Source organism: Oikopleura dioica, chromosome PAR (assembly GCF_907165135.1).
Source record: "Oikopleura dioica chromosome PAR, OKI2018_I68_1.0, whole genome shotgun sequence".
NCBI lineage: Eukaryota > Metazoa > Chordata > Appendicularia > Copelata > Oikopleuridae > Oikopleura > Oikopleura dioica.
Window position 1 is genome coordinate 13389761 of NC_137293.1, and position 22473 is coordinate 13412233.

The 22473-nt window shown below is 43.1% G+C and overlaps 6 protein-coding genes across 7 annotated transcripts in view; 5 read left to right on the forward strand and 1 right to left on the reverse strand.

The window, feature by feature from the left end:
- Positions 1-22473, reverse strand: part of LOC145705400 (uncharacterized) — an 85259-nt gene that overhangs the window by 38285 nt on the left and 24501 nt on the right. The gene's annotated exons all lie outside the window — the stretch shown is intronic.
- LOC145706191 (uncharacterized) lies at positions 3263-5713 on the forward strand. Its single transcript, XM_081783719.1, has 4 exons — positions 3263-4841; positions 4882-5256; positions 5301-5512; positions 5575-5713. The coding sequence occupies exons 1-4, from the start codon at positions 3622-3624 to the stop codon at positions 5598-5600; spliced, it is 1833 nt and encodes a 610-aa protein (XP_081639845.1). The 5' UTR covers positions 3263-3621; the 3' UTR covers positions 5601-5713.
- On the forward strand, positions 5705-8467 carry LOC145706190 (uncharacterized). Of its 2 annotated transcripts, none has more exons than XM_081783717.1 (9): positions 5705-5854; positions 5899-6120; positions 6164-6341; positions 6520-7068; positions 7109-7323; positions 7366-7528; positions 7569-7646; positions 7692-8044; positions 8088-8467. In XM_081783717.1, exons 1-9 carry the CDS (start codon positions 5778-5780, stop codon positions 8278-8280), a joined length of 2028 nt encoding a protein of 675 aa, XP_081639843.1. In that variant the 5' UTR covers positions 5705-5777; the 3' UTR covers positions 8281-8467. The 2 variants fall into 2 exon arrangements, with proteins under 2 accessions (XP_081639843.1, XP_081639844.1); XM_081783718.1 differs by having other exon boundaries at positions 6164-6273; positions 6524-7068.
- Positions 8954-10088, forward strand: LOC145706193 (mediator of RNA polymerase II transcription subunit 4-like). The gene is made up of 4 exons (XM_081783721.1): positions 8954-9147; positions 9238-9523; positions 9600-9848; positions 9965-10088. The coding sequence occupies exons 1-4, from the start codon at positions 9019-9021 to the stop codon at positions 10042-10044; spliced, it is 744 nt and encodes a 247-aa protein (XP_081639847.1). The 5' UTR covers positions 8954-9018; the 3' UTR covers positions 10045-10088.
- LOC145704364 (uncharacterized) lies at positions 11245-15065 on the forward strand. Its single transcript, XM_081781814.1, has 4 exons — positions 11245-11561; positions 14321-14626; positions 14732-14877; positions 14945-15065. The coding sequence occupies exons 1-4, from the start codon at positions 11466-11468 to the stop codon at positions 15048-15050; spliced, it is 654 nt and encodes a 217-aa protein (XP_081637940.1). The 5' UTR covers positions 11245-11465; the 3' UTR covers positions 15051-15065.
- Positions 19419-20546, forward strand: LOC145702783 (protein DVR-1-like). The gene is made up of 4 exons (XM_081780051.1): positions 19419-19549; positions 19591-19732; positions 19956-20117; positions 20159-20546. Exons 2-4 carry the CDS (start codon positions 19655-19657, stop codon positions 20210-20212), a joined length of 294 nt encoding a protein of 97 aa, XP_081636177.1. The 5' UTR covers positions 19419-19549; positions 19591-19654; the 3' UTR covers positions 20213-20546.

Here is a 22473-nt window from a genome sequence, read left to right on the forward strand (position 1 = left end):
AATCATTGGTTAATAAGCCAGTCAAGGAAAAGAAGAGACCAAAGGGAGCACTTAATTCTCTGGATCTGCAAAGCAACATTTGTGTGCGACGTTTGGAAATCAAAACATGGAAATATAACGGGAATCGGGACACAAGTGCGCGTTGCGTTTGATAAAATGTTCAATGGACAGCAAGAATTTTGGAGAAATTTTATGAAGATGGATACCAACTCTGAGACAAAAATTGCGAAAATTCTGATGGAACAATTCAAGAACAAAGTTGAAACCTGCCTGTACGGAGGAAGATCAACTACTACTCAAGGATTTTCTGAAGGAGGGAAACCTCGAAATAGGCAGGCTGAATCAGGCATGGTATCGATGAGTCAAGATTCCGGACATTCTGCAAAAAACGAATCACGTTCGAAGAAAAGGGCACAACAAGTGACGGAGATAAATAAACCTGAAGTTCTTAATGAGCAATTTCAAGAGATGTATTACGCACCATTGAACAATAATGCCTCAGCTGTCGATATAAGACCACTTCCGATTATTACCAACCATCACAGTCAACAATCAAGCCTGCAGACAAAGAACCAACAACTGATGAATCAGACTGGAAACGGCGGAATTCAGCCAAGCCAACAAGCTTTCGACTCAACTGATGCGACAGGCCCACCAGCTAAACGGCGAAAAATTGTCGGCGACAGTGACTCTTTCTTCATGGCAAATAACACTGGCGAGAAAATTCAAGCTTACCAATTGCCTGATAACATTGACAAAATTTTGAATTTAGATGGTAGCCAGGGAAATTTTACCGGAAATATGCATGAAGGGACACACATGGTGGAACCAAGCAATCAGCTACAGTCAGCAACTACTGACCAACAAACTCATCGACAAACCAAAAGAGCGAGAACTCTTTCAGAGCAAGGATCAACAAATAATGACATGAACATTATTCTACCAAATCAAAGTGCCGAATCATGGAATGATAACAAGAGTATTGAGCCAGATATACGACCAGCAAACGAAATCGGAGAGCCTAATCAAAATGATTCCAACAATTTAAATCCTCCTTTGCCGTGCCTCGATGCAGACACCGACTTTGAATCTTTTTTTGCTCAACTTGAGGCGGACAATGTCAAGAAGTTCGATGAAACTTTCACCTGGAAGTTCTTTTAAAAACTATGATTCCACCAGGAGTTAGCGGAAAACTCTTCACTCCGTGGAAAAGAGGATTTGTCGTTAGAAAAAGATGCGACAAATACACGTATATTGTTACCCCAATCGAAGCTCCTAGGAGGCGATTTCTTGTGCATCGCGATCGAATACGCATCCTGCACCGGAATCTTAAGAATTCGCCAAAGGTATGATGACGCGTCAGAAAAGTGTATGTTGATGACTAAACGGAATTACCTAGGAGCAGACGACACTTCAGGAGAAGAATAAAGATAAAGAAGGAATCGTTAAACCGAATGAAAATTCGGTAGTTAATAGTCAGGCGCCACCAGTAGAAACAGAAGAGGAAACATCAACATCAGCGGTGCCTAGAAGAAAGACTAGAGGACAGAAAGTGTCGTACAGTAAGTTTTTCTGAGACATGAAGCTAAGGATAGAAGATCGTCCTCCAAGAAACTCCATGTCTACAACTCACGCAGAAGAGACAGAAAACGTCGATTCGGGAAGAGACTTGACTGCAAAATCAAAATTTGTTAACCTCGATAATTCTTTCTGCGAATAAGCCGAGTAAAAGACAAAACACTAACTCTGACTTATTAAGATAACTCGAGGTCTACGATATGAAACGAAAACCAAACAAAGACGAAATTAATCACCAAAATGATATGCATTTTGATAAGGAAAGCACGGAAAATTTACGAATCAATGACGAAGAAATAGAAGAAAAATCAAACAACTCGCCGAAGAAGAAAAAAGTTAGCTACAAAGAAAACAGTCAAGCGAAATCGACAAGCAGGGGATCAGAATCGCAGATTCAAACGAACCGACTTATTATTGCCTGTTTGATTTGCTTGGATACTGTTAAAACTCCTAAACAACTACATTGTAACCACACATTCTGTAGTGAATGCATCGACTACTGGTACTTGGTTTCCAGTAAGACTTGCCCCCAGTGTAGGAAAAACATAAGCTGGAGCGTAATTAACGGACCAAAATGGAAAACAAATTTGATTAACAAATTCAACGAAGAGAATATAAAAGAACAAAAGGTGACGAAAAGGAAGAAGAACTTCGAAGATTGAAAAAGTTCTAACCGAAGGGAGGAGAGAAGAGAAAAGAAGTTGAATCTTCTTTAATTATTCTGGATCAATCGAGTTACAAAAATGTTTTCGATTCTTCTGACAACTCAAACTTTCGTTGATCAAAAAAAACCTGTTATTCACCATTTAAGAAGCCTTACATAAAAAACGTTGTGATGGGATTAAGTCAAGAGTCAATAAGCGACATCTTTTCATCTCGAACAAGACCTAAATCGACATCTTTCCCGCCTAAACATTCACTTTCTTCTTTCGATTGTGGACAAAAGTCAACGTTTTCAGTGTTTCACGGAAAGGATGATTGAATAAGTCGGAACTCTGGTCTTAAAATCGCGCAAAAAGTTTGACCAAGTAATATTGCTGCTAAGAAAATGGACGGAACTTGAGCACAATATCGGCATCACCTGATGATGAATCCAAAATCGATGAATCAACATTGGAGCCCAAGTGTTAATTAATGAAGGAGGGAAGAGTGTTATAGTATGGCTATAACGTATGACTGTTTTACTGCATAGCATTTCTGCTTCTGATCACTGTGCGCGCCCAACACGCGGCGACCTTTCCCTTTTCCCTTTTGTTATTAATTATTCACTGCACCACCAATAATTTCGGCTGCTCCGCCGATATTCTCGCGCGGCGCTCCGATATTCTCGGAAGGGCCGAGAATATCCGCGGACGCTCTCCCGATATTCTTGGACGTTGCTCTGATATTCTCGGATAGGCCGAGAATATCCCTGTAGAAAAGTGTACCCTATATAAGGACGACACCCACCATCAAATCAGTAACGTTCTCAGGGGTCACTTTGAGCAAGACCTACGGCTTTATGCCTAGAGATTACTGTACTGAGACTGTACTAGCGCTGGTCGCAGAATAAATCGGAAACGCTTATTAGCTTTTTATTACAATTGTAGTGTGTCTTTATTTCACGCAAGCCATACTGCAACACTAGCACTCAAATAAAAGGGAGAAATATTATATTGATACAGTATATTCAAAACCATATTCAGAAGTCATCTTTTCGAAAAAAATACAGATGTTAGAACATGTTCAAAACTGCTGAACATTCTCGTCAACGATCTTCTCAAAGAATTTTCTGAACAAAATGCGAAAATAATTGACACTCTAATTCAAAAAGTCCATCATGACCGAGGGCCGGAAGCAATAAGAAAATCCTTAGCATCAGTTCTTTTATTCCAAAAGATAAATCCGCTGCTCAGCCACTTATTCCCTTTTGTAAACGTCAAGTCTTCCGAATTGATTTCATCCGACATTCCTTGGATTCCTTTACTAAACACGAAATATGGAGATCTACGTAATATAATCAGACATAAATGTGAAGGCCTTGTACGACCAATTTACGAACCAATGAAGACTTTACTCAGCTCTGATTTGGACCCGGTCTCCAAGAAAAACTTATCATCAGAATTGATTGAAGTCCTCGTTGATTCCAGTTTGCATAATCATTTTAGCAAAGCTTATATGCCGAACAAATTTCATTTCGACAAAGTAATTGGGAAGTTTCGCCATCAAATAAAGCGAATTTATGAAGACCCAGAATTTGTTCATGCTATGATTCCATACCTCTCAACTATAAATGCTCATTATCTGAAGAATCATGTCTGTTTGCTTCGGAATATCGAACGTAAGAATGGAAATATCGAGCTGGAGCGCACGATTCTGGATTTGCAAAAAGAAGTCAAATATGGACGAATTCCATCTTGGGAACTGGGAATGGCACTGAGGGGCTTCAGAACATATGACTTAAAATATACAACACCAAGTGAACTTGAAGACTGGCTCGATGAAATTCTTGAATATGACGGAATTAATAAAGATATAGCCAGGCAAATTTTCAAAGACATGAACACACCCTGGCTTTCGTCAAATAATTCGGAGCTGAAGGTCTTGGAAAAGTTGTATTTCTTCGCAAAAGAAAAGAGAATGAAGAAATCGATTAGAGAAGCCATCGTAAGGGAGATAGGAAACAGAGCTCTCGATCCGTCGCCATTATGTCTACTAGCGATGGGAGTGAGCAGCAAACTCGCAAAATCTGGAATTGACTTTCCTCGCGCAGTCACGAAGAAGTTCGACGCAGATTTCAAAAAAACTTTGAACTCAATAAACAATCCTCTTCGAATACGCGATTTCACATTAAACTTTATTGACTACGCGGAAGCTGTCTCCGCGGACGAGCTGGAGAAGCTCATTGCTACACTTCCGGATGATCTTGCTGAGTCTGTGCGACAAGAACTGGGCTCGAGCAATTCTGATGCTTTATTAGACGTTAGCGGTTTCAGTGAGTTTGAAGAAATGATGGATGCGATTTTGATGCGCTCGGCACGAACAAGAGATTCGGACATAAAAATTGTGATGGAACATCTTATCAAAACATCAAATCATGCTGTTGGTGTGAGATTCTTGGAGGCACTTCAGACGGACTCAAAGTTGCTCGGACAGTTTGATTACTTTAATCACATTCATCTCGAGTTCGCGTATTTTCTCTACACCTCGGATAGCTACTTGGACATCGTTGGCCACGAATGGGAAAAGAACCTTTTCAAGAATGCTAAGAAATATGATATTAGGTGAGTTTTATTCAATGAAGTAAGGAACTTGTAGACTCAGGTTTATGATGATTTCACCAATTTTACTGGAAAAACGATTCGAATCTTGGGGAACCTACTTCCATAAAAGTGTTGGCCGTTCGTTTTCGATTTATTCTTGGAACATCAAAAACAACCCAGACGACGATTTCATCATTCTCAGGTCAATGTGCGACTGGCAGTCGTTGTACAAACTTTGTGAAATGAAAAACTGCCCGACAATGTGGCGAAAATTTCTCGACAAGGCTGCGAATCATCACTGCGATTACGAATATTTTGTTCGCTCGTTTATTGAGTTCGATAACTTGAAAGGACTCAAACGAGTGCTTTATTATTTCAACTGGAAGGATTTTTCACTGCATGCAAGATTGGAATACAGGATGATTCATGTAGTGAGGTTAGTTCGATAACTATTTGGTCAAATAATAGACATCTTTATAGGGAAATTGTTCAATCAAGGCGAGTTGATTTCATTGAAATGCTGGTCGAATACTTTGACGAAAAGGTGCCAAAATACGGATGCAAGGAGCTTCAAAATTTACATCCAGTCTTGATCGAACTCGAATTGATGCATTTGTTTGACAAGATTCAGCCGCACTTGGATGCGCACTGGGAGTACAAAAATAAAACTCTGAAGAAAGGAATACAGAGAGGTAAATAAAGCTTTTAACATAAGACCTGAACAATAATCATTAATCTAAATCATTATTTTTAGTAGAAGAGCAACTAAACATCGTGTAAAAAGGGTTATTCTCAAGAGAGGATTTGTGAGCTGATTGGCCAAAAGCTAGCTGCGCTAAGGGAACCGACGCGTATCCCCAGGGTCACTTTCCTGAAGAAAAAGAGATTCGGATAATCTTCTGTTTGAAAATCTAAAAAAGTGATGTGATTATTAAAAAAGTTTATTTTAGATATTAAATGGGGCGATCTCGGTCAGAATCTGAAGAAAGAGGCCGGAAATCGAAAAAGGATAAAAAATCCAAAAAGGATAAAAAGTAAGAGCAGTCGAAATGAGTTTACCGATCTTCAAATTTTAAAGGCGAGATGAATCATCTGATGAAGAGTCGGTTGAACGAGTGAAAAAGTCGAAGAAGGAGAAGCGAAAGATCTCCAGCGATACCTCACCCTCTCCTCCAAGAAAGAAATCAAAGAAATCGAAGAAGAAAAAGTCCAAAAAGGAGAAAAAGTCGAAAAAAGAAAAGAAGAAAAAACGCTCGAAGTCGTCTTCGTCTGAAGAAGACTCTTCCGACTATTCTGACTCGTAAGCACTGATTTTTTTTGCAAAGTTTTGAGTGAATCTTTAGCTCTGATGACAGCTCAGAATATGAATCGTCTGATGTCGAATCCGAAAAGAGCGTCAAGAAATCGAAAAAGTCGAAGAAAGACAAAAAAGAATCCAAGGAACGGTCTAAATCTTTCCAGAAAGAAACTTCATTTGATAAAGCACTAAAAGCGTTCGCTATCGATAGAGGGATCAAGAAGGTTTGTGTTCATGTTGTAGCGTAGCGAATTTCGTGTCTTGATAAGTCATGATTAAAGTAGAAGAGTCATTTATCCATTTAACTAATTCTCATTTATCGCATCCAAGTTAGACCCATTTCGTAGTCAGAAATGGTGAGTGAACGTCCTAACTTTTCTCGTTCTATATATTTCTGCATAGGAACGCACAGTGAAACTCGAGCGGAAACGAAGCCCCGAGAAGCGCCGTGAAAGAACTCCAGTGAAGCCGAAGCTTGAACGGCGATCTTCTCCAGATCGTCGACGGGACGACGACCGACGCGATTCCAGAAGAGATAGAAGTCCTGATCGAAAAGAACGCACGGACTCCCGCACCAAAGACAGCAGAGGTGACCACAATCAACGAAAAGAGCGAGAAAGAAGCCGGGATCGTTCCGACTCGCGAAAAGAGCGAGACCGCCACTCAAATGGAAGCGCGAGGGATCGAGATCGAAACCGATCTGATAGCCAGAGATCAAGGAACGAGCCTGTTCACTCTATGGAGGTTGCAAAAGTTGACGATAGAAACAACGGCGGGCGGAAAAAGAACGGAGCCGACGAATGGTCGATTGCGCAGGAGATTTCAGTTGAGCCTGTTCGTCTTGCAGAAGACTTCGCAGATCCCGACAGAGAGCCGCTCGAGACTGCGTACGGCATTCAGTTTCCTCTTGATTTCTTCCGCCTCTATGAGCTCATGTGCAAGCTTTCTCCGGTACACTTAAAAAATGATCAATCAAGCTAACCCTTTCTAGCACGATCCTCTCACTTCGTTCAGCGTTGTTGGTCTTATCGCAGTCGGACCGTTTGAAGAGCTTCATAAGATGCGCCGATTCGACGGGTATTTACCTGACCCTGAGTGCCAGATGAAACTCAGCCTCCAACACAGATACTACTTCGATCCACCAGAATTTCAGACGCTTTTCATTTCCAACAAAGATGCATTCCATCTTGGTTACTGGCGAATCAGGTAGGAACAACACTTACAACTAAATTTTCGAGCGTTACCTAGCCCGGATCAAATGCCTGCCTACGTAGTTGGAAATGCAGGGATCAACAAAGTCGTTACTTCGGAGGGTTCAAATCTTTTCTCGGCTTTCAAAAACTATATCTGGATGAAACAAAGAAAATCATCAAGAACTGGTGCTTCGAACTTGAAGAAAATCTACGACGAGGTATTTTTACGAATAAAACACTTATTTACTATCACTTTAGGTTGCCAAATTCTGCGAGGAAGTTCCTGACATCAATTCTGATCGTAAAAACGACGAGCTCATCAAAAAGAGTTTTCAGGTTAATTGTTTTATGCCTACTGTCTGTTTTATGTTTATTTTTCAGGTCGAGGCTAAATCTGCGCATGCAATGGGGGTTCTAGTCCCGTGGGACTTTCATTCGGGAGAGTTTATCCAAACAAGAATTTCCAGAAAAGCTGGCTACGGTCATATTGGGTACACGCTGGATGAAATTGAGCTCATGTTTTCCAATGTCGTCAACGCGATCGACGATGTTTCACGAATGAAAGCGATGAAGCCGTTCGATACACTAGCAAGTCGTATTGTTAATGAGGAAGACGGAAAAGTCGATGGAGCTATTCTTGGCATGGAGTTTGGACTCGATCTTTTTGCTTATGGATCCGAACATCTCCATGCAATCACGAAGAAAGTATTGATGCATTCATATAATGCGCTGAGGTGAGGTCTTTCTTCGACTAAAAGATCGCGAATTTTCATTTAGCCGCGGCTTGTGGGCACAAATCTTGGATCTTCATCTCGATGATCGGCGTAAAAACGACTACCACCGGTCCGATGTCGGTCGGGATGGACGCATTGTCAGACAGAAAGTCGTTCCCCCGCGCACTCTCCTCGAGCAATTGAAAGGAAGACGAGGCCCTCGCGAGTTCAAAGGCGGCGCCGCGGATTGGAACTGACGTGCAATCTGGAAATCAATTGTGTCGCCACTGCCTGACCACGACCCACCATCAGAAACTGTCAATTAGAGCTCATTTTTAGATCAACTTTAATAGTAATATTTGAATGTCTCAAACGATGTAACATCATCATTGACCGTACCATTAGTCGGATAAAATAAAAATTTTCTCCAGAAGATTCCAAGATTTCCATGAAAATACGACTGGCACTCGCGCGTAACGATTCTTATGAGTCAAGTACAACCATTGATGGCTTGGTAAGCCTGTCTTACCAATATATTTTCGTAGCTCTCATACTAATATCAATCATTTTGAGTTCTTTTTATGTTTTTTTATAAGTATTTGCCTTATCATCTGTAAGCCATCAAGTACTTGACTCGATCATTTGACGAAGTCTGAACAGACTCATCTTGATTCAGAATGGCCATCAAACACTTTTCGCCCAAATACGCTCAGTATTTCGGCTAATTATATGGCTTTGTAAGGGCATTGTGACCAAAATGATTCAAGTCCAACTCTCAGCGAACTTGGATGAAGGAAAAAGTTATATCGTCTTTCTCAGGCGCATAACTTTTCAAAGTGATCATCTTGCAGTATCCAACACCAAGTCACTTCGTATACAAAATTAGGCTTGCAATTCATTTAATGGGCGTAGAGGGGGATCGTATACGAACTGATTTGTATGTTTATCATTTTCAACAAGCAATTGCTACAACAAACACTTGTTTATATTGTAGAATGGGGCATGGAATTCGTGATCAGCTGCTCCAACTCGTTGATGAGGTAGAAAAGCTAACCACCGAGGTTTTTGAGGCGGTTCAAGAAGGCAACCAAGCGGAAAATCTACTCGAGTTGTTGATGAAAAAGGTAGTTTATATTTTCTCTTGCTTGCTGGTAAACAAAGAGTTTGTTGAGACGAATACAAGCCATTACGAGTATTTCTTATTTTTTGTTTAGGATCAGCAACTAACGGAATCGCTACGGATCGCGGATATTCAACTTCAGCTGCATCAGCAAATCACAGAATGTAACGCCCAGATTGAGCTGTACAACGGGCGCATCTCGCGCTATCAAAAGAAGCTCTCCGAAGCCTCTGACAGTCTCCTTCCGGCCCTGTCACAGGCGAAGAAGCGCTTGAAAATAATTCAGGAAGCTGAGGATAAAAAAATTCTCGCCGAAGATATCGTCAAGTACTCGCATAAACTGTGTGCCAGCCATTCAAATATTGCGCCAACAGGGCAGAGTTTTTTAAATAACTGTGACCTTCTCAACACTCGAGCGATGAGAAGCTAGACAAATAGTAAAGAACTCAATATCAGGCTGGCTTCCAGGTGATCCACGACGCCCCTACCCAACCGAACACGACATGAGAGCTGGAATTCTTCATCACCTCGCTCAAGGAAACATCTCTATTCATCCTGACCAGGCAAAGCCACTGCCACAACTGGGCACAGATGGCCTCAGAACACTCATTGATAGCAAGAGCGATCCGAATAATCCCGGACTTGGTGCAACTTGGGTCCGTGGAGAGTCAAGCGCTAGTCAGCGAAATCAGCAAATACCTCCAGGTAAATTGCCTAGAAGATCAATCAATAAATCAAGGAGGAAAAACCCTGAAGTCTTCTCGGTTGTATTTACTTTTGTGAATAACGCTGATGACCTTTAGTTTATATTTTCCTTTTAGGGGTGAATATCAAACCGTCAGGATACCAACAACAAGACTCCAGTTCCGATTCAAGTTCTGACTCCTCTTTCGGAGACTAAACCTCTCACTGCCACAAATCACGAAATAAAACTTTGACAAACTAGCTTTCATAAATTTCTCTCGTGAATGAATTTTCATGAGAAAAACATTCTTTCTGGTTCAATGACATGCAAATCAGAACAGATATCTACCTATCTCAGAGCGTGTAATTATCTCAGGTCATCTCATGGTCAACAGTAAATTTATTATGACTGAAACGGCACCCCATTGCCCTTAGTAACGCTCTTCATAAATCTTGTCGCTTTGCTATTTGGAAGCCCGTTTTCCCTTTATTTGCGGTACTATTACACTGTCAATATTTCCCCCATCGTGGTTGTGACTTAAAAACTGTCAGTTTGAGCTTGAATCCTGATTCAAGATTGCACTTTCTGTGATTTTTATCGATCAGGCGGCTTTAGTATCGTGTACGCGCCGTTTGTGTGAGACGGGATTATCTGAGGTGTCCAGTTTAAGGCTATAGTTCCGGAATAGTGATTTAAATCATTGCACCACCTCTGTCCTAGAGTGTGGTAAGGTCAACAAATGTATAAGGTTTCAGGCGCGGACGCAGGTGTGGTGCTCCGGAAGCTTTTAGCCCTAGGGTGCACTCCTCCACCGGACATTGCACCAAGCGAGGTCTAGGAAAAATATACTTCCCGTGACGATCAAAGCAATTTTCATTGCGCCAGGTGGATCAAACGAGGTGGATTGTTTTATTGCCCGCGAGAGTTGCGGCTAAGCTTTTCGACTGCTTGCCAAAAATTCTTGTGACTACTTCCAAAAGCTATTTTTGACTTGTTTCAGAAATTTGCCACAAAAATATATCCGGAACGAGTCATTTCTTTATTGTGGTTTCATAATTTTTTGCGCTTATTTTCATTGTACAGTTCAATTTATGAAGTAACAAGCGTGATTCGCAAGCTAACATTAGAGCATCAGAAATCAGAATTCACGAAAAAGGTAAACTCCTTTCGACCGTCTCGTGGCCCTCTCACCTCGCATCGGAATTTACTCTTTTACAACTTCCCCGGGTCATAAATCCCTCAACTTCTTGCTTGATTTTGCTTCCTGCAGGATATCGTCGAACTTTGAGTCTGCAAGATTCGGTGGGTACTGCGCGCGTGAGCACCCTACCAAGCAAGAAGCTCCCGTCACCAGGTGTTTCATTGGTGCTGCGAGCTGGGCGATGTGCCTTATGCGCTGGTGCCGGAGGTGGCTCGTAGTTGGCAGTAGTGTCGTCCGTGGGCTAGTTGAATGGTTTTGGCGTCGCGCGCCCCCTAACTGCGCGCTACGCTGCTCAACGAATACACAATTTCATATTTCGTTTTACAATTCGCTTTAATTTACTATTTTCTCAGCACAAGAGTTAACTCGCCCTTGAATAAAAGAAACACAAAGAATCAGAGACAGAATTTACAACGGATAGAGATAAGGGAAGAAGATGCGTTGGAATAGTTTCTCGCCGTTTTTTGCGGGACTGATAAGTGCACAGTTTACTGATGACCACTTAAAAGTCATGGAGACGCATTTACTAAAGGTAATCATCAGATATAGAAGTTGTTGATAAAGTGTCCCCAGAAGAAATCCTGGCGCCGGGGGGTCTGTAAAGCGATCACCACTGAGCTAGAAACACCCGGCTGTGGAGAATTTTTTAAGGCGCATTTTTGCGACTTCCGGGGCAAATATTTTCACTTCCGGACAAGTTACTTGTGTAAAGTGCTCTGTTCTCAAGTTGACCAGTGATTATACCCGCGCCTATAATGTGGGCATAAGTGCTGGTGATTATGCACCGTCTTTTGGTGCCTTAGCGTACTTTTTTAATTATGGAAAAACATCAGAAGACAGGGGGTATACGGAAAATAGGATAGGCTTAGCCACAAAGCTGTGTGCACAGCGTTTTTTCGCGCAGTGCTTGGGTGTTGACGTGCCCTGGGGGTTGAGCCCATGAAAGAGAGGGTTCTTTGAAAAACTTAACCCCTTGGAAATCAGATCTCGTTATTGCAGCACGTTCACTTCCGTGAAGGATCTGAGAGGGCACACGTTCAGTTAGCACCTTTTTAGGCTCCTCAGATGAAAAGAAAATGTAGCACGAAAAAAATTTTATGAGCTCCCAAAGTCGCATATGGCAGTAGCCATACCTGGCCTTCTTGAAAAAATACGAGTCGAGGAGCAATGAATAACATAGGCCAGCTGGACACCCTTCAACGCCCTGTAAAACAATTTATCTCAAGATGATTTGGAGCGAATTATGAGTCGCTTTGATCTATTGTTCTGAGTAATTTGGCGTTATGAAATAACTTGTTCTTGCTAAAGTTGAAATCATAAAAGACTATCGCTACAGCTCTTAATGAGGGAAAATACACGGTTTTAATTTGACAGGCAACATTGTCGTGATAATCTGAAACAATCTGTATAAAATGACCGTCTTCCTCTTGCGGATAATTTTCGCTGGAACTCGAGATGTCAAAATCAAACCCCTAACAAGTGACTGTGACAAAAAGTTGCCGATCCACAAAATTCCGATTTTGAGCAATCCGGAAAACTACGGTTAAAAGTAATGAAAATTTTTCGCAGCAACCACAAGCGAAGCTGCGCAATTTCGCCAAACTTTGACACTTGCTGCGTTCTGCTTGCGGAAGAATTTATTTCACTTCCTGCCACAGTGACACCGCCAGAGCGCATCATCAGAACACCACCACCATGGCGAAAATAATTATCCAACTCAAAGTCAATAATCAGACAATGTCAAGTGGGAGTCAGATTTCCGGAACAGTCCATAAATTCCTCCTTGAATGATGATATTATCAGGAAAAAGGCTTTGCGTCATCGGAGCGATTTTATTGAGCATCACCTGAAGTCGTTAGAGTGGTTCACTGAAATGTCATGTTCACGGCTCTTCTCATTACGAAGATTATAAATCTGTAATCGTGCTTTCAAAAGCCACATTATAGGAAGACCCTTTGAAGGCAGTTCTCAAGGCGCTATGGAAATTTGTGCTGATTAGCTGGTACATGACTGAAAAGCCGGAAATTTTTAGAACATAAAGAATAATCTTCGTCCGGTAGTCCTTCCCGAAACTTCCGGCGTGTCTCCCCTAAACTTGGGTTGGTTTGACTTGGGCAGGCGCGCGGTGCCTGGTGGTCTGGCCCGTCCCGTCTGCACCAAATCGATCATTAGAGGTTCATAGTAAATAGCCGTTGAGATCATTAGGGCTGATTTGATTTCAAACGACACATAACGGGCCACCACTAATGAGCGCTCGCCTCCGTATGATGAGTCTCTTTAGAAAACTCCTAGAAACCTCATTTTATCGAACAAAAAACCCTTCCCAAATGTCTTCCCAAAGATCGGAATTAAAACAGAAATTCATAAAAGCTTGCGGGCAACGTGACGTGTGTGCCCAAGCGCGCAATTCTTCAGCGCAGATCGCGAGATGAGTGCAAATTTAACCAGCTGGGCACACAACGATACAAACGTGAAATATTAGCACGGCAAATCTAGCGCCAGAAAGGAAATAAGCTTGCCAATCTGATAGCTTGCGCCGGATGTTACTCCGTATAAACCATTCTTCTAGTATATTTTTTCCCTGTAAACTCTGATCAATTCAGTAGTGTAAACGGTAGATTAGAACAGTAAACTCTCAGTCTGAGTAAGGCCTGGAGAATTCGCTCCGAAATAGAATGAATATCACGTGGTTTATTTATGAAAACTAAAGAACATTGATTCAAGATTTATTTTGTACAAAATAAACCTCCAGAAGCTTAATTCAATGAGCGCGTAACGTAATATTTTGCAGAGGCATTAATTTTTGCGCTCTGAAGTAGGCTAAATGCCAATTCTTGAGTGGTTTGATGGGTCTCGCGCGGGTGGTTGTGTGACACTTCCGCCGCGGTTGCCGGTTCGCGCGGGGGAAAGGAGAGATTTAGACCTATATCCGGATCCTGGCACGGCTTCCGTTGCTTTGAGAAGCTGCCGAGTTCCGCGCGAGCGGAATTTCGCATCCACCTCTCTTCACACAAAACGGATGTCCTCTTCCTAACGCAGCTCTAAAATACTGATAAGGATCTGCCTTTTTCTGGTACAGGAATCTTCCTTTCCGCTCAGAGAAGTAATGTCTTCACATTTACACTTAAACTTTCCGATTTGGCAAGTTAAATTCTTCCTCCGCAACGAATTTATTTCAATATTTGATCGACCATAAAATAAATGCTCGTTGCTCTTTTTGCCCGCCATTTTCATACCAACAAGATTCCATCAAATATCGCTGACCACATAAATTCTAACATCTCGTTTTAGGTTTTCCAGCTTGATTCTGTCCCACGGACGACCTCTGATAGCAGATCAAAGCTTTCTCCTTTACTGGAAAGAATGTACCATTTCCAGCAAGACAGCGAACATGAAGAACATTTCGAAATTGACGACGACGTGAGTCAAATTTCGAATATTGTCCGCCACCAGCACGAGCATCTCAGATTATACGATGATGGAAAGCTCCACTTTATTCATGATATCCATCTACCGGAAGTGGAGAAGTTGAACAAAGCCGAGCTTTTACTTGACACAACGCAATTTCAGCCGAATTCAACTTTTGACGCTTTTTTGGTAAGTTAAAAAAAGAAGAATAAATGTAGATTCTCGTAAAAGAATCAGTTTTAGAAATGTTGCTTTAAATTTTTATCCCAAAAAATCTCAAACGGTCATATTTAGGTTGGCGAGAACGGCGACGTCCTAATCTCGCGCGTGGCAGGGGACTCGGAAATAATCCGAATTGATCTGACAGAAGCCACAAGCAAGTGGCTCTCGGGCTTTCCCAACAACGGCGTACGTTTGACAATCAACTCGCAAAATAAAAGGTGACTACCATTTAAAATTGACCTATAAAAACACACACGATTTCGACATCTGTTAACACTTAATTAGAGTGCGTCGAAATGTTGAAGACTTCGACGAGCATTCTGCCACGTTTCTGACGTACTCAAGTGACGGCAAAGGACCTACGCTAGGGTCGGCCAAAAAAATTTTTTGATCTCTAATTCTTTTGAAACCAGTTTCAGTGGATTTGCGGTGCTCAAAAACCTTTATAAACTAAAAATTGCTGAGATCCGATGTTCAGGTCTCATTCAAGGGCATATTTTCCAAAAATTGGGACTTGAATTTGACATACTTTCTTAAAAAAATTAAATTCACTATATATTCAAGGCGAATGATATATTTGGTGGCAGAATATGATAGAAAAGGGTTCAAATTATACAGGTAAAGAAGAGAAAAGAGATTGAATACTCATATACCATTTTTATGGAAGGGTGTTTTGTGCCAATTACCCTTATATATGGTTAACTCAGGTATTCATTCATTCATAAATCAATAAAAAAAGATGTTTCAATCCCAAATTTTTGCTCATAAATTAGATTAAACACTAAGGAATAACTTTGCTCTTTCAGAATGCTTATATGAGTTGGGGAATTTTTTTTAATAATTTTTAAATAAAACTACTGGATATTTACGAGAACTTAAAAATGAAGAAAAAAATCTTTTAAGAGGACAAAAAAGGTTCAAATTCTTATCTATATGTTTGAACGATGATAAGAAATTATTAACTAAGTGTTGTGTGGATATCATCAGTGATATTCATGAGAGTCTATTATCAGAGGATCTGTTGGTCTCTATCTGTATCATTAAGAGGTCTTGAATAACCTTCAGCACTATGAATGTAGTTTCTAGTCGTTCAAATTGCACAAAATATCTTTTTGAATTATGCTTACATCATCAGAAAGCCTGCTACTGATACCTATGATCTGTAAGGTAATATCTGTATTAGAAACGCTTAGTCAATGACTCCGAAAATTGCATACAGTCATTAACAGGGCCAAAGTTGCCCAAAATGTCTTTTTGGAAAATCGTCAAAGTATCAGAAGTCCTCCAACTGATACCTATCATCTGTTAGTCAGTGTCTGTATTAGTAACGCTATGTCGATGACTCCGAAATTGCATTCATTCATTAACAGGGCTAAAGATGCCCGAAATGTCTCTTTGGATAATCGTCAAAGTATCAGAAGTCCTCCAACTGATACCTATCATCTGTAAGTCAGTGTCTGTATTAGAAAGGCTTAGTCAATGACTTCCGAAATTGCATACAGTCATAAACAGGTCTAAAGATGCCCAAAATGTCTTTTTGCATAATCCTCAAAGTATCAGATGTCCTCTAACTGATATCTATCATCTGTTAGTCAGTGTCTGTAATAGAGAGGCTTAGTCAATGACTCCGAAAATTGCATTCAGTCATAAACAGGGCTAAGATGCCCAAAATGTCTATTTGAATAATCCTCAAAGTATCAGAAGTCTTCCAACTGATACCTGTTGTCTGTAAGTCAGTGTTTGTATTACCATGAAGTTTTACTCTTGATGGAGAAAGTCCCTGGGCCCCCTTCACCGTTTCCCGCCAATTCAATGTCGGGGGATTCTAGAAATTTTGCCAAGCCCATGTTTGGCGTTTTCTCGAGTCTCGAAATTATGTGCGGAAGAAAAATGTCCGCTGACTGGCTAGACACAGCTGGCGCAGAATTCAGTCGGGTAAGGGGCGAAGCCGACCCGAAGGAAAAGCAAGCCCCGTCTCTTACATTCAGTCAGGTAAGTGGCGAAGCCGACCCGAAGGCAAAGCCAGCCCCGTCTCACAATTCAGTCAGGTAAGGGACCAACCCGACCCGTACCTAACTGAATCCAAAAGACGAGGCTTGGCTCCCCTTCGGCTCGGCTTGGCCCCTTACCTGACTGAATTAAGGAGACGAGGCTTGCCCCCGGGTCGCCTTGGCTCTTTACCAACCTGAATCCAAGAAACGGGGCTTGCCTCCCCTCCGGAGCGTCTTCGCCCCTTATCTAACTGAATCCAAGAAACGGGGCTGGCCTCTCCTTCAGCTCGGCTTGGCCCCTTACCTACCTGAATCCTAGAAACGGAGCTAGCCTCCCCTCCGGTTCGGCTTGGCCCCGTATCTAAGTGAATCAAAGAGACGGGGCTGGCCTCCCTCCGGGTCGGCATGGCCCCTTACCTAACTGAATCCAAGAAACGGGGCTGTCCTCCCCTTCGGGTCGGCTTGGCCCCTTACCTAACTGAATCCAAGAAACGGGACTGGCCTCCTCCGGGTCGGCATGGCCGCTTACCTAACTGAATAAAATAAACTGGACTGGCCTCCCCTTCGGGTCGGCTTGGCCCCTTACCTAACTGAATCCAAGAAACGGGGCTGTCCTCCCCTTCGGGTCGGCTTGGCCCCTTACCTAACTGAATCCAAGAAACGGGGCTGGCCTCCTCCGGGTCGGCACGGCCCCTTACCTAACTGAATCCAAGAAACGGGGCTGTCCTCCCCTTCGGCTCGGCTTGGCCCCTTACCTGACTGAATTAAGGAGACGAGGCTTGCCTCCCCGGGTCGCCTTGGCTCTTTACCAACCTGAATCAAAGAAACGGGGCTTGCCTCCCCTCCGGGTCGTCTTGGCCCCTTATCTAACTGAATCCAAGAAACGGGGCTGGGATCTCCTTCGGCTCGGCTTGGCCCCTTACCTACCTGAATCCTAGAAACGGAGCTAGCCTCCCCTCCGGTTCGGCTTGGCCCCTTACCTAACTGAATCCAAGAAACAAAGCTAGCCTCCCCTCCGGTTCAGCTTGGCCCCGTATCTAAGTGAATCAAAGAGACGGGGCTGGCCTCCCCTCCGGGTCGGCATGGCCCCTTAGCTAACTGAATCCAAGAAACGGGGCTGTCCTCCCCTTCGGGTCGGCTTGGCCCCTTACCTAACTGAATCCAAGAAACGGGACTGGCCTCCCCTCCGGGTCGGCATGGCCGCTTACCTAACTGAATAAAATAAACTGGGCTGGCCTCCCCTTCGGGTCGGCTTGGCCCCTTACCTAACTGAATCTAAGAAACGGGGCTGTCCTCCCCTTCGGGTCGGCTTGGCCCCTTACCTAACTGAATCAAGAAACGGGGCTGGCCTCCCCTCCGGGTCGGCACGGCCCCTTACCTAACTGAATCAAGAAACGGGGCTGTCCTCCCCTTCGGGTCGGCTTGGCCCCTTACCTAACTGAATCCAAGAAACTGGGCTGGCCTCCTCCGGGTCGGCATGGCCGCTTACCTAACTGAATAAAATAAACTGGGCTGGCCTCCCCTTCGGGTCGGCTTGGCCCCTTACCTAACTGAATCCAAGAAACGGGGCTGTCCTCCCCTTCGGGTCGGCTTGGCCCCTTACCTAACTGAATCCAAGAAACGGGGCTGGCCTCCCCTCCGGGTCGGCACGGCCCCTTACCTAACTGAATCCAAGAAACGGGGCTGTCCTCCCCTTCGGGTCGGCTTGGCCCCTTACCTAACTGAATCAAGAAACGGGGCTGGCCTCTCCTTCGGGTCGGCTCGGCCCCTTACCTGACTGAATTAAAGAGACGGAGCTTGCCTCCCTCCAGGTCGTCTTGGCCCCTTACCTAAATGAATCCAAGAAACGGGGCTGGCCTCTCCTTCGGGTCGGCTCGGCCCCTTACCTGACTGAATTAAAGAGACGGAGCTTGCCTCCCCTCCGGGTCGGCTTGGCCCCTTACCTAACTGAATCCAAGAAACGGAGCTGGCCTCCCCTTCGGGTCGGCTTGGCCCCTTACCTAACTGAATCCAAGAAACGGGGCTGGCCTCCCCTCCGGGTCGGCTTGGCCCCTTACCTAAATGAATCCGAGAAACGGAGCTTGCCTCCCCTTCGGGTCAGCTTGGTCCCTTACCTGACTGAATATAGGAAACGGGGCTTGCCTTCCCTTTTGGTCGGCTTAATTCAAGAGATGAGGCTCGCCTCCCCGTCGGGTCGTTTTAGCGCCTCACTTTACTGGTGCTCCCTTTACCCGCTCTCTAGGGGTGCACTATCTGCGCAACCCACTGTACCTGACTGAATTTAAGAGACGGGCTTATTCGCCTCAAGTCATCCAGGAGTTGGTCTTTCACCCGGGTTCCTTCGGAAGGTTTACGGCAGATAGTGAACGAAAGTGGTTAAATGTGGCAGTTTTCGGCTAAGCAAGGCTATTTAAATATTTTTTTGAATATTGGTCTTCAACCAGTTGGTCTTCTAGTAAGGGGGTCCTCCGGGAGGTCCTCCGGCAGAAAGTGACCGAAATTGGTCAAATGTGGCAGTATGTGGCCATCCAAAGCAATTTATTTTTTTTCTATTATTGGTCCTCCAGCAGTTTGTCTTCCAGTAAGGGGTCTTCCGGAAGGTCCTCCGGCAATAAGTGGCCAAACTTGACCGAAGTCGGCAATCACTTGCCAATCAAGGCTTGATATTTGGCGTACCAAAAAATTCGATATTTAGAAACGTCCAAGATTCACGTTTTTAGTGACGAAAATCGCGATTTTCAAAAAATTCTAAAAAAATTTCCCCAACTCGCACAGACAAATGGTTAGTACCATTCGAATCGTCTCGTTCTCCTCTTTCTAACAAGGTATAATTCGTAATTGAAACACGAGATCGATTTTTTTTTGGCCGACCCTAACCTACGCTCTCCAGATCCAGAAGGTAAAAATAATTTTAGTAATCTTTTGGAAAGAAATTTTCAGAAAATCGAAAAAGAAGTCCTCGCGGCTGATTCGAAATCGCTTGGAACCCTGCAGCCGCGAGAAAATGTACATCGATTTCAAGTCGATCAAGTGGACCGAGTTCATCGTCGCTCCTTCTGGCTTCGACAGCTATCTTTGTTCGGTGAGTTAGCTTGAAGTAATTCGGCTTCTAAGAATGATTGAAAGAGACTAAAGAGGCAACTGTTATGAGCGATCATCGTCCGCGTCTTTGAAGGGCCCTTCAAATTTTAATTTACCGGATGTTGTTAAGCCCCTACACTAAGCCAGCTCCTTTTTACTATTTTCTAATGACCCCATGTCAAAGAGCGAGCAGCTTTCTGTTTAGTAATTGACGGTTACTTCAGGGAACATGTCCGTATCCTCTCGACGCTCACTTGAACCACACAAATCATGCTATCTTCAATTCGGTGGTTGCTCGACTTGATCCGCTAGAAACTGATGGTCCTTGCTGCGTTCCGACTGAGTTAAAGCCTCTCACGGTTTTATACATTGACAACAGTCAGAGGGTAAGAGAAAAATTTGATTAAATAAATTAACCTCTTTCTAGGCTGTGTTAAGATCATACGAAGACATGGTAGTAGAGTCATGCGGGTGCAGATAACTGTACTTTCCCCATTGTATTCATCCTTCCATGCCCAGTCACGCAAAATTACTGGGCGGCGCTGGAACTGCCAACTGCTTTCAAGAAAAGCAGCTTATCTATCAGGTCGTCTTGTCAAGAGCAAAAAACTACTAAACCCTCAAGTCCTTTCTGCCACTGTCCGGAGGAGCCTCAAATCTGCATTAAAAATTTGAGCTGATTCATAAAACGGTCTTTCCGGAGATATTTTTCACTGCATCATCCCATGGAGGAATCTTGTACTAAAACAAACATACTCAAAAATAATATTGTAAATTCAACCATTTCCCCTGTACAGTCCGATAAAATAAACTACAAGTTCAATCCTACGTAGAGATTTTTCTCTGCAATCAATAAAAACAGGCAAATTCAAAAACTTCAAGCGCAGGCGTTTCAAGTAATCTGGATTACATCGATAAAAACAAATCGAGAGAACAGAGAATCGGGAAAGAACTCATTTCTAAGGAAAATTTTGAAATGTTTTTGGACAAGGAAGCAGAGGAAAATCAAGTTATCGAGGTTCTCAGAGACGCAATTATGATTTTACTCGGTACGACATTGTTCCTTGTCACTATATTTTGCATTCTTTTGATCCTTGTTGCTCGTCTGTCTCTTCGAATCTACTCATATTATTTGAAAAAGCCTCCTCCAACAGGTAAACCGACGAGAGATTCAATAAGTAACGATGAGCTCAGCCAGGTTTCGCCAAAAGCTTTCTAAAGTTCCATCGGCGCCGATAGAAGACGAATTCACGGGACCATAGTAGGACCCTGGGAGCCACTGGCTCAGCGTATGCGGTTGATAATCGACCGCGGTTGGTTGTTTGTGGATGTCCGCCTAAATGGCGGCCAGCCCGGAGCCGACAAAACCTTTCATTAGGACACAATAAAGTCAAATTACGAATGATCAAGACAACCGCAACAAATGATAATTTCCGTTTTATTCTCCACCAAATCAGTTAACATTTCCACGCTTTTCTGCTGTAAGTTCCTTCGAATAAATTTTCTTTATATTTGTCATTTTGTTTTATAATCATAACGCATGAAAGTCGATTTTATTTACGTGGAATTCAAAGACATCAGTTTTATTAACAGTTTTATTGTACATTATTGCTTGTATTATTGTTTTAGAATCATTTTTATAAATCAGTACATACGGCATTGCAAATAATTTTTCAGGCAAATGCAGGGCAATATCATTTGGAGCAGGGCTGGCAAATTAGGGTCCTAACAGCCGCACTACCGAAAAATTGTTAGGGTTCTAACTCAAAATTAGTGCGAATTAGTGCGGCATCCCCGTCCTACCCGTCCTATTTTTTCCTTGATATTTTTCGTCTATTAGGACTGAATCGCCGCCCTAACCGTACTAATTTGGAGGCTCTTTTTCATCATCAATCGGCGCGCGCTTCCCACGAGGCGCGGAGGACAAATTGGTGGAAGATTGAAAAAGAATGGAGCTGAATGGATGAGAAAAACGAATGACCCGCCATGATTGGCGGACCAATAAACGCGCGCCTCTTTTAGGACGATTTTAGTGCGGCTTTTTCCAACTCGTACTACTCGCACTAAAAAGTTATAAAATGACAGTTAGGGTTCTAACAATAGGGTTCTAACTCAAATTAGTGCGGCTGGCGGGACCCTAATTTGCCAGCCCTGGTTAGAACCCTATTGTTAGAAGTTGGAAAAAGCCGCACTAAAATCGTCCTAAAAGAGGCGCGCGCTTATTGGTCCGCCAATCATGGCGGGTCATTCGTTTTTCTCATCCATTCAGCTCCATTCTTTTTTCAATCTTCCACCAATTTGTCCTCCGCGCCTCGTGGGAAGCGCGCGCCGATTGGATGATGAAAAAGAGCCTCCAAATTAGTACGGTTAGGGCGGCGATTCAGTCCTAATAGACGAAAAAATATCAAGGAAAAAAAATAGGACGGGTAGGACGGGGATGCCGCACTAATTCGCACTAATTTTGAGTTAGAACCCTAACAATTTTTCGGTAGTGCGGCTGTTAGGACCCTAATTTGCCAGCCCTGGTTCTAACTCAAATTAGTGCGGCTGGCGGGACCCTAATTTGCCAGCCCTGATTTGGAGTCCAAATTTTGGACTCTTGGACTCTTGATACGTAAGTTATTGGTTAGGTAAAGTTCGCGATTATTCTTGACACGAATCCAACAGATGTTTCATCCTTCGTTGCGACTTCACACCTTCTTTTTGTATGCTGTTTTAATATGAATAAGCTTGATTTCTTGA

Bases quoted from the DNA above. Each gene is read 5' to 3' on its own strand.
- LOC145706191 (XM_081783719.1), top strand. From the start codon at position 3,622: ATGAAGACTTTACTCAGCTCTGATTTGGACCCGGTCTCCAAGAAAAAC. The intron at 4,842-4,881 runs GTGAGTTTTATT...TTGTAGACTCAG, and splicing joins GCTAAGAAATATGATATTAG to GTTTATGATGATTTCACCAA. The intron at 5,257-5,300 runs GTTAGTTCGATA...ACATCTTTATAG, and splicing joins AGGATGATTCATGTAGTGAG to GGAAATTGTTCAATCAAGGC.
- LOC145706190 (XM_081783717.1), top strand. From the start codon at position 5,778: ATGGGGCGATCTCGGTCAGAATCTGAAGAAAGAGGCCGGAAATCGAAA. The intron at 6,121-6,163 runs GTAAGCACTGAT...GTGAATCTTTAG, and splicing joins TCTTCCGACTATTCTGACTC to CTCTGATGACAGCTCAGAAT. The intron at 7,069-7,108 runs GTACACTTAAAA...AACCCTTTCTAG, and splicing joins TCATGTGCAAGCTTTCTCCG to CACGATCCTCTCACTTCGTT.
- LOC145706193 (XM_081783721.1), top strand. From the start codon at position 9,019: ATGGGGCATGGAATTCGTGATCAGCTGCTCCAACTCGTTGATGAGGTA. The intron at 9,148-9,237 runs GTAGTTTATATT...TTTTTTGTTTAG, and splicing joins TCGAGTTGTTGATGAAAAAG to GATCAGCAACTAACGGAATC. The intron at 9,524-9,599 runs GTTTTTTAAATA...ACTCAATATCAG, and splicing joins TATTGCGCCAACAGGGCAGA to GCTGGCTTCCAGGTGATCCA.
- LOC145704364 (XM_081781814.1), top strand. From the start codon at position 11,466: ATGCGTTGGAATAGTTTCTCGCCGTTTTTTGCGGGACTGATAAGTGCA. The intron at 14,627-14,731 runs GTAAGTTAAAAA...GGTCATATTTAG, and splicing joins CAACTTTTGACGCTTTTTTG to GTTGGCGAGAACGGCGACGT. The intron at 14,878-14,944 runs GTGACTACCATT...ACACTTAATTAG, and splicing joins ATCAACTCGCAAAATAAAAG to AGTGCGTCGAAATGTTGAAG.
- LOC145702783 (XM_081780051.1), top strand. From the start codon at position 19,655: ATGTACATCGATTTCAAGTCGATCAAGTGGACCGAGTTCATCGTCGCT. The intron at 19,733-19,955 runs GTGAGTTAGCTT...CGGTTACTTCAG, and splicing joins TCGACAGCTATCTTTGTTCG to GGAACATGTCCGTATCCTCT. The intron at 20,118-20,158 runs GTAAGAGAAAAA...ACCTCTTTCTAG, and splicing joins ACATTGACAACAGTCAGAGG to GCTGTGTTAAGATCATACGA.